Source organism: Nelusetta ayraudi, unplaced genomic scaffold (genome assembly GCF_046127955.1).
Source record: "Nelusetta ayraudi isolate G7.1 ecotype Tasmania unplaced genomic scaffold, CSIRO-AGI_Nayr_v1 ptg000067l, whole genome shotgun sequence".
NCBI classification, from domain to species: Eukaryota; Metazoa; Chordata; class Actinopteri; order Tetraodontiformes; family Monacanthidae; genus Nelusetta; species Nelusetta ayraudi.
This window is the reverse complement of record NW_027466117.1, coordinates 39,817-56,824: the sequence shown is the minus strand read 5'-3', so window position 1 is coordinate 56,824 and position 17,008 is coordinate 39,817. Positions and strand designations below refer to the sequence as shown.

At 50.8% G+C, this 17,008-nt stretch overlaps 1 protein-coding gene across 2 annotated transcripts in view; it reads left to right on the top strand.

Moving 5' to 3' along the window:
- slc38a12 (solute carrier family 38 member 12) overlaps positions 1–17,008 on the top strand; it is a 33,145-nt gene that overhangs the window by 5,378 nt on the left and 10,759 nt on the right. For both annotated transcript variants that reach the window (XM_076041416.1, XM_076041415.1), the window contains exons 7-9: positions 3,282–3,381; positions 4,302–4,398; positions 16,260–16,353. In XM_076041416.1, coding sequence (XP_075897531.1) covers positions 3,282–3,381; positions 4,302–4,398; positions 16,260–16,353 — 291 coding nt within the window. The remainder of the gene's footprint in view (positions 1–3,281; positions 3,382–4,301; positions 4,399–16,259; positions 16,354–17,008) is intronic.

The following is a 17,008-nucleotide window of genomic DNA, read 5'->3' as shown; positions in this document are numbered from 1 at the left end:
ATCTATCTTTCTATCTATCTTGAAATCAATACCAATCCCCCAGGCTCGTGATGGCCACGCCCCCAGCCAATCCCAGCCCTAGCATTTGCTCCGCCCCTCTCTCTCCCCATGTTCTTGCCCCTCGGCCAGAACATGTTGAAGGTCCTGCAAAGTGTCCCTTCTGGCGGGAGGCTGTCAAACAGAGGGCTAAGCTCCCCTCCAGTGGCACTCCAATGGGAAATAGAAGGAGAGACCAAAGAGTGCAATAAAGTGTGGCGCTCCCTCCATATTGATGAAGCGCTGTCGGGGTTTTAATGATATCGGAGCTTCGCTGCTCAGCCGCACCAGCAGGAGTTTTCACAGCCAGCCCGCCCATGGAAGCGACCATGTGTAATAACCAGCGTTTCCTCTGTGCCGGTTGCACGCTGTCTTCCTGTCCCGCACCTCTCGGAAGGCAATTAAGAGCCCCTCCCACTGCCCCCCTCCCCCTCCCCCTCCTGCTGTTGAGGAGATGCTCTTAGAGGGCATCGACTTCCTCCTGCACTGAAATTGACGCGGGGGCGGCGGGAGGGGGAGGGGGAGGGGGAGTGGGGTGGGAGGGCGGAGCTTTGGATTAAGGCCACGGGTGTCGGCCCGACCTGCAGCCACTTGACGGGAATGTTGATGGAGGGCTGATTTATCTGCTGCTGCTGCGGCGGCGCTGCGCTGCGGGGAGGGAAGGTGCTACTCTCACCTTCACGTCCACCATTTGAAAGTTGATTAGCAAGACGACTTTGGCTAAAGTCACCAAGATGTGTGTGTGTGTGTGGGGGGGGGGGGTGGCAACGGGGCCGGGCCGAGCTGATCCGAGCCGAGCCGAGCCGTCCTTGCATCAGCGTCTTGCCTCAGCCCTCCTCTCCTTCCAGCAACGGGAGGCGGAGTCAGCAGCGGCGAGTGCAGCGTCTCTAAAACTTGACCCCCCCCCCACCTCCCCTCCTCCAGGCAACCCCCCCCCTCTGCACCCAGCCCCGCTGATGACACGGGGCGCCATGGCGGTGAATACTAATGGACCGGGCTGCGGGCCGGCCTTTAATGAGAGCCAAACACCGACACGTTCATCTTTAATACTTGAGTGACTTTTGCGTAAATGTCACCGTGGAGAGCGAGGTACTGGCCCGGCAAGAAAAGAGATAAATGGGACGTGTTTGCAGGGAGCTGCTGGCGGCGGCGTTGTTATTGCTGTTGTTTGCAGCGGCTGAGCCGTGCGATCGATAGCACAAGTGGAGTCTCTGTGTGACAGCGTGAGTTAGTTTTTTAAAATCAAACCCAGAGCGGGCTGCAGAATTTGAAAAAATAAGTAAATAGATACATAAAATAACGATGAGAGATGGGATGAGAATCAGCACCTCCGAGTCCGAGGCCATGGAGAGACCCTGCCTCAGGTGGATCTGTGGTGGTGAAGCAGGAGCTGAGCCCAATGGAGAAGCTCTGGATTCACCGCTCCATCTACGTTCCCACACTAACCTCTGGTCAGGAGCTTTGGGTGACGAGCGAAAGAACGAGATCGCAGATACAAGCGGCTGAACTGAGGTTCTTCTGTAGGGTGGCTGGGCTAGAGCACCCTCAGGAACAGGGTGAGGAGGTCAGGGTGAGGAGGTCAGGGTGAGAGGAGGTCTGGGTGAGGAGGTCAGGGTGAGAGGAGGTCTGGGTGAGAGGAGGTCTGGGTGAGAGGAGGTCTGGGTGAGGAGGTCTGGGTGAGAGGAGGTCTGGGTGAGGAGGTCTGGGTGAGGAGCTCTGGGTGAGGAGCTGGGTCACCCTCAGGAACAGGGTGAGGAGGTCTGGGTGAGGAAGTCAGGGTGAGGAGCTCTGGGTGAGCAGCTCTGGGTGAGGAGCTGGGTCACCCTCAGGAACAGGGTGAGGAGGTCTGGGTGAGGAAGTCAGGGTGAGGAGCTCTGGGTGAGGAGCTCTGGGTGAGGAGCTGGGTCACCCTCAGGAACAGGGTGAGGAGCTCTGGGTGAGGAAGTCAGGGTGAGGAGGTCTGGGTGAGAGGAGGTCTGGGTGAGGAGGTCTGGGTGAGGAGGTCTGGGTGAGGAGCTCTGGGTGAGAGGAGGTCTGGGTGAGGAGGTCTGCGTGAGGAGGTCTGGGTGAGGAGCTGGGTCACCCTCAGGAACAGGGTGAGGAGCTCTGGGTGAGGAGCTCTGGGTGAGGAAGTCAGGGTGAGGAGGTCTGGGTGAGGAGGTCAGGGTGAGGAGGTCAGAGTGAGGAGCTGGGTCACCCTCAGGAACAGGGTGAGGAGCCCAGGGTGAGGAGGTCAGGGTGAGGAGGTCAGGGTGAGGAGCTGGGTCACCCTCAGGAACAGGGTGAGGAGATCTGGGTGAGGAGGTCTGGGTGAGGAGGTCAGGGTGAGGAGGTCAGAGTGAGGAGCTGGGTCACCCTCAGGAACAGGGTGAGGAGCCCAGGGTGAGGAGCCCAGGGTGAGGAGCTCAGTGTGAGGAGCCCAGGGTGAGGAGCTGGGTCACCCTCAGGAACAGGGTGAGGAGCTGGGTCACCCTCAGGGTCACAGTTTTCAGAACTAGTGACTGGAACAGTGCGAGTCAGTCTGATCGAGTCCGTTGCTGCAGCCTGGAGTTGATGATAATAAATAACGGCTTGTTGCAGCTCCACAAGGTGTTTGATTTGTGTCGTTATCGAGTCGTTAAAGCTGTTTTTTTTAATCTCTTCTCATCCATGAATTGAGTGGTTGTTTATGCGGCTGCCACTTTTGTTTGTTTCTGACCTGTGTCACAGTTTTCATTGAGCTGTTTGACGGCCGACTGCAGCCTCTTGATTGGTGGAGGAATGGCCGCGATGGGCCGTCGGCCTGTAAATCTGTCACTTTTTTTATGTCCCTTTAATGGAGTCTGTGCTCTAATTTCCTCGTTGGTAATGAATTAGCTGGGGTGGGGGGGTGGGAGGATGAGGCGGTGGGCGGGGGGGCAGTTGGACGTTCCCAGCGCCAGTGGACGGTGTGATGGATGTGCAGCAACGCCCGCCACTGCCGCCGATGTGTCTGCTGCTCAAAGCCCCGCCCACCTGGCCTTGGCAGAGGAAGCCTGCTGGGATCTGGAGTGTCGGAGGGGGAGTGAAAGGAGGCGGCAGATGGTTGAGAGTCGGTCACACCGAGGCTCTTTGGGAATTCTGCAGTCCTGCTTTTTGGGATTAAGTGCTTTTGATATTTTTAACTGGGCGGCGAAACAAAGTTAGGGAGAGAGAGAGAGAGACTCTCTCCCCCACCCCCAAAATAAATCAGCTGAATGTCTTGCTGTTCCTGTCTCCTCCTCTAGTTGGCGTCAACATGTTTTACATCTGCATCATTGTCTACCTGTACGGAGACCTGGCCATCTACGCTGCAGCCGTGCCCATCTCGCTGATGGAGGTCGCCTGGTAAGACCGCTGCTCCACCCGCTGCTCCACCCGCTGCTCCACCCGCTGCTCCACCCACTGCTCCACCTGCTGCTCCACCTGCTGCTCCACCTGCTGCTCCACCCGCTGCTCCACCCAGTCCTCCTGTGTTTTTCACCGTCAAACAATCAGGGATGCGAGTTTCAAATCGTTGTCTTGGAGAGAAAAAAAAGCCAATATTTCCGAATAACTACACCAGGGGGAAATTGACAAACTACCACTACTGCCATCCTCTGGCCAGGCCAGAACTTGGCAACACACTCGCTCTGCAACAGCTGAGTCAGTGGAAACTTCACTGGAATTTTCTCATTCCCATTTTAAACAGGAAACACGACGGCAGATGCACTTTACAACGTTAAGTTAATGTTAAGTTTTGAAAGCTGCTTGGTGCCGCTGTCGCCTCCTGAATCCCTGGTTGAGAAAATAACATCTGGCCGCTGCTGCTGCTGCTGCTGCTGCTGCTGCTGCTGCTGCTGCTGCTGCAACAGGCGTGCTGACCCTCCCCAGGACACATTTTTATTACCCTTCTATTGGCTGAGCTCGGAGGGCGTTCAGTATTTGGTACAGTGGGTGAGCTCAGGCTTCACGTCCCAGAACACTGATAGAACTTTTTTTTTTTTTTTTTTTTACGATTTTTAGCTTGTGTTTAATTTCAGGGCCTTTTAGAGTTTTGTGGCCATGAAGTTCTCAGTGATTTAATCTTCTGGAGAAGCAGGAAAGACTTGGAGTTTATAAACCAGTGTTGATGCGGATTGATATGAAAGATTGGAGCAACGTTCAAATCTTCCCAAGATCCAATGCCCTCTTCCTCTGAGAACATCAACAGTCCAGTGTGTACACTTTGGTCTGATCTGTGATTTGATGATTTTAAAGCCTGTTTGTTCTTTTGTCCTCTTGAACAGTGGGAACCACTCCTGCAGCGCCGGCAGTGTGAAGTACAACGACACCGACCCCTGCTGGGGAGTCATGACCCGCAAAGATGCTTACCGGGTGTTTCTGGTAAGGCAAGCGTCCTCCTGTGTGTGTGTGTGTGTGTGTGTGTGTGTGTGTGTGTGTGTGTGTGTGACTGTCAGAACAGAACAGTCGGCTCTGTTTTTGCTGTCGACGAGATGAAATATTTACTATATTAATATAATACAACTATAATCTATAATTAATGTGACACATTAATAGTTTTGGTGTGAAGCCCTCCTCCGTCTCCTCTCTGAACTCCATCCATGCTGCACCTCCACGTCCTTGCCAAGTCACTTCTGCAAGACAAACTATAGTTTTTATTCATCTATTTCTTTCTTTATTTTAGCTGGGGCTTTTTACTTTGCAGGGCGACAGTGACGGATGCGCCAAGTTCCGCCTCTTTCATTTCCCAACCTTGCGAACACTCTCTTGCTCTCTGCTTCCTTGACCTTCTTCTTCTTCTTCTTCTTTTTAAATAAGGCCAGTCTGAATAATGTGCAGTTGGTCGGACTCTTCCTGTTTGTTTCTCTGCGGTAGTGCAGACTTCAAACTAATTAACTGTGTGGAGTGAGAACGTGTGACTTGTCATTTCAGCCCAGTAAGAGGATTTTGAATTTAGATTTTTGTTTCTTTCTTCTAAATTTACACAACCAGTGAAAAGTTTGGACACACTATGAACTGGATGTCTATCCTTTCATTCTCATGACTATTGATGTTGCCGTTTCTCACTGAAGGCATCCAAACTACGTATGGACACGCACGGATTTATGGACGAAACAATAGAAGTGTAAAATAACTGAAACACATTTTATTTTGAAATTCTTCAAAAATAGCCACCTTTCATAAAAATGCCTCTTTAAAGTTACTGAAGGTGTTTTTCTTTGCTGCGCACTTTCACATGTTCTTCTCACGTGTTTCATGTCTTCAGTGTCTACCTGCAGTGTAGAAAGTTGTAAAGATAAAATTCATGAGAAGTTGTGTCCGAACCTTTGACTGGTAGTTTAAAAACACATCCGACCACAGAGCGGACTAACCTCTAATACATTGTCCCAGTGATGTAACACCGCTCCAAACTTCCTCTGCAAAAGTTGCCAATGCTGATGAAGCAGCTTAAAGAATGTTTGCACACATGACGGCTGCTGCTGCTGCTGCTGCTGCTGCTGCTGCTGCTGCTGCTACTGTGATTAGAGCGCTGACTGAGCAGCGGAGAAAACCCCGCCCCCCCCGCCTTCAGTCCCACCGTGATTGTTTCCGTCTCTGAGCTTCGGCGCTCGTTGATCCAGCTGCTGCAGACCTAATGAGGTTTTTTTTTCTTTTTCTTCCGTCCCCGCTGTAATATTTGCTTCCTCCGTCTCCTTTCCTGTCCCGTTTGACCTCCTCTTGAATAAATCAGGAATAGTGAGTAAGTAAGAGGCGGCCGGTGAAACGCGCAGCAGCTCCTGTTGGGACACTTGACAGCCGCGCTGGTTGTCAGCTGACTCTCCTCTGGGTCACATGACTGCTTGACGCTCGGAGCCTCGAAGAGGTGACTGGCGGGTCTGAAGGAGGCGTTTGAGAGCGACTCAGCTGGTCGAGCGCCGTTCAGCTGAGCATCACAGGAGCCCTAGAAAGACCTTTTAATATGAAATTAAGAAGCTGGTGATGGAAACATGTCAACTTGGAGAAACCTCTCAAACATGGCTCAAAGGTTCTGACGCTCTCATCAGGTGGTTTTTCCACACGTATCCATGTAGAGGCATATGTACGGGGTCACGTGACCAGTTCACTGACCAGGGACCAGATTTGACCGGAATGACGGCTGATACGTTTCACACCATTCAATGGAAACACCTGCAAATCACAGTTGGACTTTGTGGAAATTTATTTACAAATATCGCCTTTATTTTGTGAAAAACTATCTGCCTGTGACCTTTAACCCTTAAAGGTCACTGTGAGTTTTTTTTTGAAATACTCTGACTGTGTGACATTGTTCAGATCTTGGTGAGTGAGTGAGTGAGTGAGAGAGTGAGTGCAGACCTCCCTCACTTATCTCCAGCTCCTTCTGTCTGAACTGGAGGTCCTTGGATTTTTTTTTTTTGTTGTTGATTTTTTTTCTTGACAGGAATTCAAGCGTCCTGCCAGGTTCCTTCCAGATGGCTGCGCCGCTGCCATTGTTGTGTTTTTTTTCTTATTCTTTTTTTTTTTTGCCCACCACAGTGGACGGCAGCCACCGCCGGGTTATTTTTAGCTTCTCTCTCTTACAACAGCTGCCGACGTCAAAGACGCAAAGTCAACAATTAGCGTATCGTCGAGCGCGACGGCACCTGCTCCGTTATTGGAGGTTATTTGTCGTTTCCACGTCGTCGCCGCCGCCGCCGTTGTTGTTGTTGTTGTTGTTGTTGTTGTTTGGCTGTTGTTGTTGTTTAACCTTCTGGTGGAAAGTGGATCAGCCTGAACGACGTCGCTGCACTTCTGCCACGTTTCTTTTCAATGCGTATTCGTCTTTTCTCCTCCTGGCAGCGTCATTTACTCATTTATTTTTTTTAAAATGTTCCTTCTTAACTGAACACTGACCTAACGCGCACTGACCTAACGCGCACTGACGCTCTGATTCCAATCAATCACTTTCTCCTGCGCACATCGTCAATTTTCTCTTTTCTTCTCTTCATAATAAAGATCCAGGGCTGTGAAGCTGGCACGGCGAGCAGCTTTAATGACTCTGCGTAAGATGGACGTCGCTCTGCGGTTGATATTTCATCGGGGTCGGGGATCGTTGACTTAATCTGTATCGACTTCACACATCAGCCGCTATCGGCGGCTATTTTCCTCGCCGTGGCCTCTGAAAGCTCTTAAGAAGATCAATTGGCCGCTCGCTGGGTTTTCCTGTTCAGCTGATTGATTTGTCGAACCCTCTGCTTTGATCATTTTCTCTCTCTCTCTCTCTCTCTCGCTCTCTCTCTCTCTGTATGTTCTCTGCCATGCTGGTTGGCTCGGCCTGGTGCGCGGCCGATGGAAAGCTGTTGCGTAACGCGGCTCCGTGTGTTTCCACGGCCTTGATTGAAAAGATTAAAGCCTGCGTCCACACTCGCGCCCCGGCCGCCGTCCACCGTCCTTCTGCTCGTCGCTGAGCTCCGGCTGAGAGTCGCGAGACCTCAATTAAACCTCTTTGTCCTTGATTGTCCCCCCCTGCCCCCACCCGACCGGTGGAGGGTTTTCATTGGTTTCCCTCTCTTGGACCACGGCGGCTGTCTGTCCCGCTCCTGGGCCGGCCGGCACACTTGGCCAGCTTTTTTTATTCATCCTCCTCCCGCCGTGATTGAAAATCAATGCGGCGTTTGAGCTCAAAGCCACTTTGCGCTGAGGCGGCATTGTGCTTTATTTACATGCAGATGCTTCAATTACGCCGCCTTTTGTGTTGAGCCATACGCTCTGTGGTCGCGCTTTCAAATGAAATTCTCTTTTGACATGCGAACAGAGCCGCCGCCGCTTGTCCCCTTTAGAAGTAAGACATACATTTTTTTTCTTTTCCATCAGAGCAGAGTGATTAATTAGGGAGCTTGTTGGGGACCAGAGTGTGTCTACAAGGAGAGGGCTCCCCCCCCTTAAAGTGCCGCCGCCGTGCTGTGGAGGAGGAGGAGACTGCGTACGCAAATATTAGCCCAGACTTTTCCCTCTCGCCCTCCTGTCGCTGCTGGCTGAGTTCGGCACCGGTGGTTCAGTGGAGGCCTGCCGCAGCAGGTGGAGCTGTTTCAGCAGGTGGCGGTGGTGCTGGTTGGTCCACTTCACACACTGGCAGCGGGAAGCTCTGTCTGAGCTCCGGCCGATCCGGACAGGAAGGAGGTGCCGGCGGCACTGGGAGCACTGGTTATCAAGACTGGGGGACAAGGAGACGCAGAGGTCACGCTGCAATAACCGATGGACCCTGCTGGAGTTTCTGTGGTTTTTTATTAGATCCCCCCCCCCCCCCCCCCCACCCCCTACCCCCAAGTTATTCAGCCCATCTTGTTGCAGCACCAGCGACCGCAATGACTTATTTATCCATTCCCAGGGCCTTGTTTGTGCTTCTCATAAGTCATTGTTTTATTAAGTAGTGTTTACTTTGTACTTTATTTTCACATATCTCCTGTGCTGCTTCTCCTATTTCAAGGACATGGTGTGTGTCCCGTCCGTCTTGCCAACCTCCAGTCAAATGCATTTTCCCACTCAGTCTCATGGTTGTCGTTCCGCCTCCCTCGACAGTCGCTTTAGAACCTGGACGCCGATGTTTTTCAGGTTTCAACGCGGCCGACGAGCCACGGCGACATGCAGGAAGTGACTGCACACTGACGAGTGCCGACGGCTCTTTGCTCCGTCGCCAGTCCGATGTGTTGGGACGTGATGGGCGGAAAGCTCCACCAATCGGCTCGCTCGCCGAAGGCATTGGATTTATCGTAGTGCCAGTCTAAAGGTCCGCGTTGAGCTCAACCATCTCCTCCTATGTCGGACTTGTAAAAGCCGACATAAGGCGGTGGTTCGTTTTTTTTGCACACGTAAAAAAACACAACTTCTCTGTCGCCACACTTTAAAAAAAAAAAAATCTTTTATTCCGTTGAAAAATCTAATTTTCACGTGGCTCATTGCCCGGTGTGTAAGGACCTTCATGCCAGATGCAAGCAAACGGAGCCGCTGGCGGCCACAGTTAGCGGTTACCTCTTGTCCCCAAGGTTGCATTTATTTCAAAATGAACGTGGATACCTTTCGAAAGCCGTCGTCGCATCCCAAGTAAAGTTGATTTATTTTCCTTGTGCATGAGGGGGAGGAGACCTCTGTGTCGCCCGCTGGTGGAACCACCGGGTCATCCGGCCCAAGGGCGTCTTCGTTCTTCCGTGCAGTGAATGTTTCACCCGGCCGACGCAAATGAACCCCATTTCCGTCATCCGCGGGATCCCGTTTAAAATGCAGACGGGGGCCCCCACCCCCCTCCCGACTTTAACCTTTAGCTCATTAGCTGCTGCACCCCGTCAACAACCCCTCCGCCCCCCCTCATTCGCCTCCAGGTGTTTGTGGGTTTCCGTGCCGTGCGGTTGGTGGAGTCTAACGGATTGATTAGGCAGTCGGGTGACGACGCTGCTCGTAGCTCCCAGGGGAGCGGCCGGTTAAGTGGTGCTCGCCGACCTGTACTGACACACACACACACACACTCACACAACTCCCATCTCCCATCCCATCGAGTGTGGAAAGTAAAGCATCTTGTCTTTGTCTTTTTTTTCAATTACGCGCTGACATATTTTACATTGGCCAAATGTCCTCCCCTGTTGATTTATACCTCCTCACCACCACTAGGGGGGTTATTTTTGGAGGCATGTGCTTCGCTAACACCCGCCCCCGCCCTCTCTGTGTCTCCGCCCTCTTCGCTATCCTCCCTCCCTCCCCCGCTGCAAGGCTGGGGGACGTGAACTCTGCAGCGGAATAACCATCATCCCATTAAAGCAGCGGGCAAATTATCGTTTCTCATCCCCTCCCCAGATATGTCCCGAGCCTGTCGTTAAAAAAAAAAAAAAAAAAGCTGCAGCTCGTGCCGCTGCTCGTTACCCTTACCTGGGAAGGTGTGTGATGGCTTCCTTTTTTTCTGTCAAAGGGGCCTTGCGGCTGCACGAGGAGCGAGCTCAAAGTCAAAGTACGTCCGTGTGGTCTTTCAGGGTCAATGATGCTGTGACGCTGTTTATTACGGCTTTGGATGTTCTCAACAGTGAAAGAATGTTTATGTGAATATTTAGATATGCAGTACGATATACTGTATTCAAACTGCGATTAATCGCAGTTAACTATGAAGATTCTGCGATTAATCGCAATGAAATAAAATAATGCTTTGACAGCCCTGAAAAGTTCTCACCCAGGGATGTTTGTTTTTTTTGGTTTGAGTTGAGCCGACCTGCGCTACATCTCCGCCGTGACTTCATCCCGCCTCCTCCTCATCCTCATCCTCCTCCTCCTCCTCTTCTTCTTCTGCTCCACTGTTCTCCACCCTCATTAGAGTCCTATCTTTAATCGCACATAGAGACACGGCCTGCTGTCTCCAGGGCCACGTGCCTAATTAAAAGTACAGGCGTGGGTGCGTTTGATGGGTTTTGTTTTTTTTTTTTGCCCGCCTGCTCGCCACTGCAAAACCAAGCAGAAGTTGATGTGAGAGATTAACTTCAGGTCTGCCGGTTTCACTGGCCCGGACCTGACCCGGGCTTCTTCACTGCTTCCCTGCCTGCTCTCCTTAGTTTGTCAGGTACAATAGTTTCATATACACGTAATGTTCCTCTTGAGTCTTGATGGCCGGCCGACCCAGAGAGCCAGAAGGTGCTGCTGGACGATGGCAGCAGTGATGGAGCTGACAGAGACGGTCACAGAGAAGATGGATGGCCGCCTTCTGTTTGCGGCCGATAAGCCCCTCCCCGTCTCCTCCTCCTCACCCCCCCTACTCCAACCCCTCCCACTACCGTCCTCTGTTGTTGTGTGTTTACGCCTGTCTCATAAAACAAAAAAAAATGCGCACACACGCACACACGGACGTCTCGGCTAAGTGATTTATAAGCCCTCGCTCTCTATCGATACCCAGCGATGCAACAGTTTGACATCGTTGACGCGTCTGAGATCATCGTAATGAGCGACATCTGAGGGGGGGGGGACACGACAAACGGGCAGGATTATTTATAGCCGCCGACATTTCCTCTGGGTTTTTGTTGTTGGGTTTGCCGCCACTCGTCCCGTTACTAGCTGCGTTTCCATCAACCCCCTAGAATGGCACGAAACCTGAATGTGGCGATAAAAAGTGGTGATAAACTTGGAAAAAACCTCTCAAATGTGGCTCAAAGGTTTTGACGCTCTCGTGAAGTGGTTTTTCACACGTATCCATACAGAGGAATATTGCAAAAGTGCGCTTCACACCATTCAGTGGAAACGCCTGCAAGTCGCAATTGTACTTTGTCGAAATTTTTAGCAATATCACTTTGATTTTGCGAAAAACTGCCATGGAAACGCAGCTAGTGATGCGTATTAGTGACGGTTTTGTTTTGCAATTTGCAAATTTTACTCACAATGCTGTTGAACCTACACGAGGCCAAGTTTGGGCGTTGCCATCATAGCTCTTAATCGGTGTCAGTGTTTGATCTGTGATTTATTTATTTATTTATTTTTCTCCTGTTTGTTTGTTTGTTGGTGCAAAATGAAGTGGGGGCCCCTGGTGGTGATGAACGGCGCCGAGGTCGGGACCCTCGCTCATCCTGACAAACATTATACTTCCCACATGGTTGTCCGTGTGGTTTTGCCTCGCAGGCAACCTGGCCGCCGCCGCCGCCGCCGCCTCCTCCTCTGCATTGTGTTTTCATCTCCTCCTGCTGCTCCTCCTCCAGTCACTTGACTTGTTATGGCCATCATCGAGGCTTCGCTCCGTATCTCCTGGGCTTTTTATGGCCTATTTTTATGCCATTTCCATTCCGCGTACCACCACCACCACCACCACCGTGGCTACCGAGTCTTTTATCATACGTGTCATCACACAACTTGGGGCAATGGAGCGCTGCGGCAACCGGCGTTCCATCGCATTGTGTCTCCACGATGTGGTCGCAGTGATAGATTACCTCCTAACATGGAGTGTTTTATTCCGCCGCCGTCTTTTATTCTGCCATTATTGTACCCCGGGTTTTCCATAAACGCACAAATACCGACGCGCTGAATGGGATTGGGCTCTTTCTCCAGCTGATGGACTAGCTGTGGCCGTGCTTTTGTGGGAGGGGGAAGAAAGAAGGAAACTTGCTTTGAGAGAAAACTTTAATTTCTGTCACCGCGATGTATTAAGTAATGGATTGCCTGAGAGTGCCGAGCGCATTCAAGGTCTCCATTCAAGGTCTTAATTAAAGTGAAATGATGTGTGCGGTTATTTGGCTCTGTCTGGAGTTACTGCAGCAGTTTTCCGCCACTCTGCTGAAGGGGAAACGACCCCCCTGTCCTTAATCCCTTGGCCGTTGTTGTCTTGTCTGCTCTTGTATTGAAAATGTCGTATTTCAATATCAGCAACGATCTGATTGCGAGACTGACAATGTTGAGCATCTGCAGCTGGAAATATTAACTTCAATCAGCCATTGATTTATTCAATTTACTGTTTTTTGCAACAATAATGAGAGATTAGCTGTACGAGCTCGTTCCTATTGATGACTGTGATCAATTAATCGCACTGTGATTAATTTGTGCGATGCAAAACAGCGGGCAGGAAGCGAGTACTTGCCCGTTGGCTGGTATATATAGTAAGAAAATACGATTGACTGGGTCAGCGTGGGGTCAGAAGGTTTGAGAGCTTACCGCTCGGCCCCGGCTGCAAGGAGCAGCAGCTGGACGCTGTTCAGCATCACCCATCCGCCGCACCCACTTCCTGTGTCCTGCGATTCTGGAACTTTAAACCTTTGCACACGTCAGGGTGATTAGTTTCGTTTAGGGTGACAACAACGAGAGTCACTCATACATCCATTTTTCTTTTTTGACACGTGGTAACTGGCACGTTCTGTTTGAAATCTGTTTGTAATGAAGATTAACAGCAGGCACAAACGGCCGCAGGATCTTGGGACCGCTGGGATTGGAAATCATAATCCGTCTTTCTGTGTTTGATTGGGCGGGTGGGTGTGTTGGGGAGTGTACTGGGATTATCAGCAGGGCACTTAGCATTAATCACGGCTGGTCGGGTCTCCCTAGCGTGATCTCGGCCCGTCCTCTGGGTCTTTTACCCCCTAACCCTCTTTATGTCCTGCCAAACTGGTTTACAAATTTACAAATCAGACCGCGACAGCTTGGCCGTATGTTTGGACTGCCTCCCTCGCACGTCACAAAAACCCTGCGCCGGTTCCGAGAGCTTGAGGACATCTGTGCGGTGGCAGGGATTGGCTGACCCACCGCTAGGAGAGCGGAGAGATGTTTTGATTAATCGCACTAAATGGACTGGGCTCTCAATGTGGCACTTATGTTGCCCAACTGTGAAGGATGAGCCGCCGCTGCTGCCACGAGGAGCTCACAGTATGTGGTGATTAATGCGGGCAGCGGATTGGCTCGCTGTGTGGTGCCCCAGGTGAGGCAACCTGACGCCAATTAAGTGGCCTACGTCGTCTCCATGTAGGTCTTTGTAGAGCCTGGAAGTGAGTGACAGGCGGGGCTGACTGTTGCACTGACGTCTTGTCACCGTTATTGAGATCACTCGCTGTGTCTAAGCCCCTTTTAATCTCCCACTGGTGAATTATAAGGCTGAGCTCTGAGGTAGATCCCTCGGTAATGAATTTCTTGTAAGGTCTGAGAAAAGCCAAACCGACCGGAAGCAAAACGATGGCGCCACCGTGCTAGGTGTTTCTGTTTAGCAGAGATTGTCTGGGTTGTCAAAGGAGAAATGCTGGCAGAAGAAGTTAGTGGTTCGGCCAGTGGGGACCAGGGGAGGATTGATTCACTTTCCACTTCTCAGGCGAAGAAGGAAATAAAAATATATACATATATATACATATATCAGTAAACGTTGGCCTTGCAACTTAAACCTAGGTGAAATTGCTTGAACAAAGTATTAAATGAATAAATGCAACGGACCCAAGTGTCAGTCAGCCTGTCAGTGATGAAATTCTTGTTGCCGTTGTTCATCTGCTCCGCCGCTCTGCTGCCTGACTCCACCATACATTTCCATGAGAGGTGGAGCGTCAACACCAGCCATCGCTTTTATTTTGCAAGAAACTGTCATGGAAATGACACAGCTGGTGTCGATCAGTGTTGTTTTTTTCTTCATTTGTTAGCGTGGTGTGCTAAAGCTCCCACCCATCCTACAAGATACCGTTGCACCTCCTCGAGAACCGTGTGTTTTTATTATATACTGTCACTCTATGTGACTACTCTTGGACACATAAAGGTTCAATAAAGGTTTGAAAATCCACCAGAGACTTTTTCAGGGAGTTGACCTAATGGTCTGTAAGACCAAAGTGGAACAACCGCTCACCGAGGGAGGCAAGACCTCAGCGAAGGCCGAGTGGCGGCGCCCAGGCTGTTTGTCTGAGGGCACACGGCCGATAAAACACAGCCTCTGGACCCACTCATGAATCAAGATGGCACCTCCCTCAGCTTACAGCCCACTATAAAGGCCCATATCAGCCAATGGCCCGAGGAGGCCGGACTGCTGGACTGTGTCGCCACTGATGGTGTCACCTCGACACAACATCCGGGGAAACGGCTACAACACCGTCCCGAGACAGTCGCCACCAAGAGCTTTTCCCAGAGCTTTTTTTTTTCTTTTTTACTTTCATCCCCCACTAATAATTTTCCACTCACTAGCTGCGTTTCCATGAAAAACGATATTTCTAAAATTTCGACAAGAGTACAATTGTATGGTGTCAACACGTAAGCCGTAATTCTCTTAAAATCTGCCTGTGAGGAGGATGGAGGTTCAAAATGTCTCATATAAATCTGCATTTCCATGTTGTTTGCTGTCCAGAGTGGTTGCTCTATTTTTCTCTTTGATGAGTTGTAAAAAAAATAATCCGTCTCCTCCGCCGTCCAATCATAACGCACCATTGTTCCTGGTCAGTGAACTGGTCACGTGACCCCGTACGCCGACGTGTCAATGTGAACAAAGTGTTTCCATGACACTTTTGCGGTATTCCATATCTGAGAGGTTTTTCCAGGTTGATCACCAGTTTTTATTGCCAGATTTAGGTTTTGTGCAATTCTAGGCGTCATAGAAACGCAGCTACTGATCAACGACCTTAGGCAGTTTGATTCAGGAAGGGATGTTTGTCACGCTCTCAAGATGGATAAAATGAAAGGTTGAGTTTTAGTGGACACACCAACACGTCTCAAGTGGTCTGTAAATGTTGCAGAACCTCCAGGCGTCGCTGTCCATCCACTCAACCTTTGCCAGACCTTGGACAGAGTTGGACGCCTCCTCCTCCTCCTCCTCCTTCACCATCTTGATTGGTAACTTTAGAGGCCAACCCTGAGCTCTGATTGGCTGCTGGCTCTGGTTTGGCCCTCTGGCTCACACGTACGTGACGTCCGTGACGGTTGGTGGGCTGAGAGGAGGACGTCCTCGTCCTCGAGGCTCCGGGGCTGCCGACGTTCTTCCGCATTGTGACAAATATTGTTCTTAACAAACATCGACTGGCTGCTGCATGATGAAAGCCTTGCTCACAGTAGGACACAATCTGTACATAAAACAAACAAAGCAAGTGGGAAACATTGGGCGAGATGAAAGCGACAGCGTAGCTGAACGTGCAGAGAGACGGGAGGAAGGAGGACGAGTGCGGCTCAATTGCAGCCACTTCATCCGATTGCAGCTGGCGATAGGGGGAAAGTTTGAGGGAAGCAATGTGGAGGATTTAGAATCTGTTGCTCCCGACTCGGGATTATTTATCTGCCTCCGAGTGGCGGAGCGACGGCTTTTAAGACGCAGCAACAAAAATGCTGCTGACAAGGACGACAAACAAACACAAAGTTGTGCGAGGACTCTGAAGGGTATCGTCAGCAGCAGTTGCTAAATCATCCGATTTAATGAGGTAAAATGAAATATTTCCGCTTGACAAACAACCTGCTGCAAAGTCTTTTGTTGGTTTGATGAAAAACAACAGCAAACACAAGAAAAACATACAAGTGTAAGCAACAAGGGGGAGGAAAAAAAACTATTGATAAAATTTGTGAGACATTAAAAAGCGCCAGCAGTCAGATTTGTACACACGTGTCAGCACTTTCACAGCCTGTGCATCACATTGAAAGCATCAACAGCAAGCAAACAGCTGCAGCATCGTTCACAGCGGCCGACTGCTTCCTGCTGCGGCTGCTGCCTGGCCGGATAGTCTGCTGCTGTCCTCGTCTTTTCAGATGTGTGTACATATATACAAATATATACCCCCCCCGCTGTCCTCTAACCGTGTCGTCTCCTCCTGCAGAGCATCTTCACGCTGCTGTTGGGTCCCTTCATCTTCTTCAACGCCCAGAAGACCAAGTATCTCCAGATCCTCACCTCACTCATGCGTTGGATGGGTAAGAGCCACGCCCTTTGTTTATAAACCCCCCCACCCCACCCTGCCTCCTCCGCCGGCCGGCTCCCAGCGCTGGGCTCCGTCCATCATGGTTTAGGGCGCCGCTCCGTGTCTTTGATTCCCATCTCCTGCCATCCCTCAGCCTGACAGGCTCGACAGCCCGTCCCCGGCCTGATTGGGCCGTCACTCACAGGGAGACGGGAGGTGCAAAAACAAACTGCCCGTCTGGGCGGCTGCCACCGCCGCCGCCAACTGCCACTGCCGACTCGGCGGCTTCTCTCACCTGGCAGCCCAGCGACACTTTGCAACCTGTGCTGTGTCTCAATTCAGGGTCTGCATCCTTGAAAGCATCCTGGGATCCTGGGAAGTCAGCTGAAATTAGCGCCATCTACTGGCAGAGACACTTTGTATAAATTTAAGTATTAAATTTCACATAAAAATATTCAGGTTTTAACGTAGGGTTTTTAATTTATTTGAACATCCAACGCCATGGTCAGACGGCGAACCAATGGTTAGCTTGATGCTATAAAAACGTCACTTCGTTCTCCTCGCTGAAAGCTGATAGGTCCAGGCAGCGGTTATAGTGTAGCCTGATATCCTGGCCTGATTGTAGCCTCATATAATCAAGAACCATCTGCCAGGGAAAGAAAACGCTG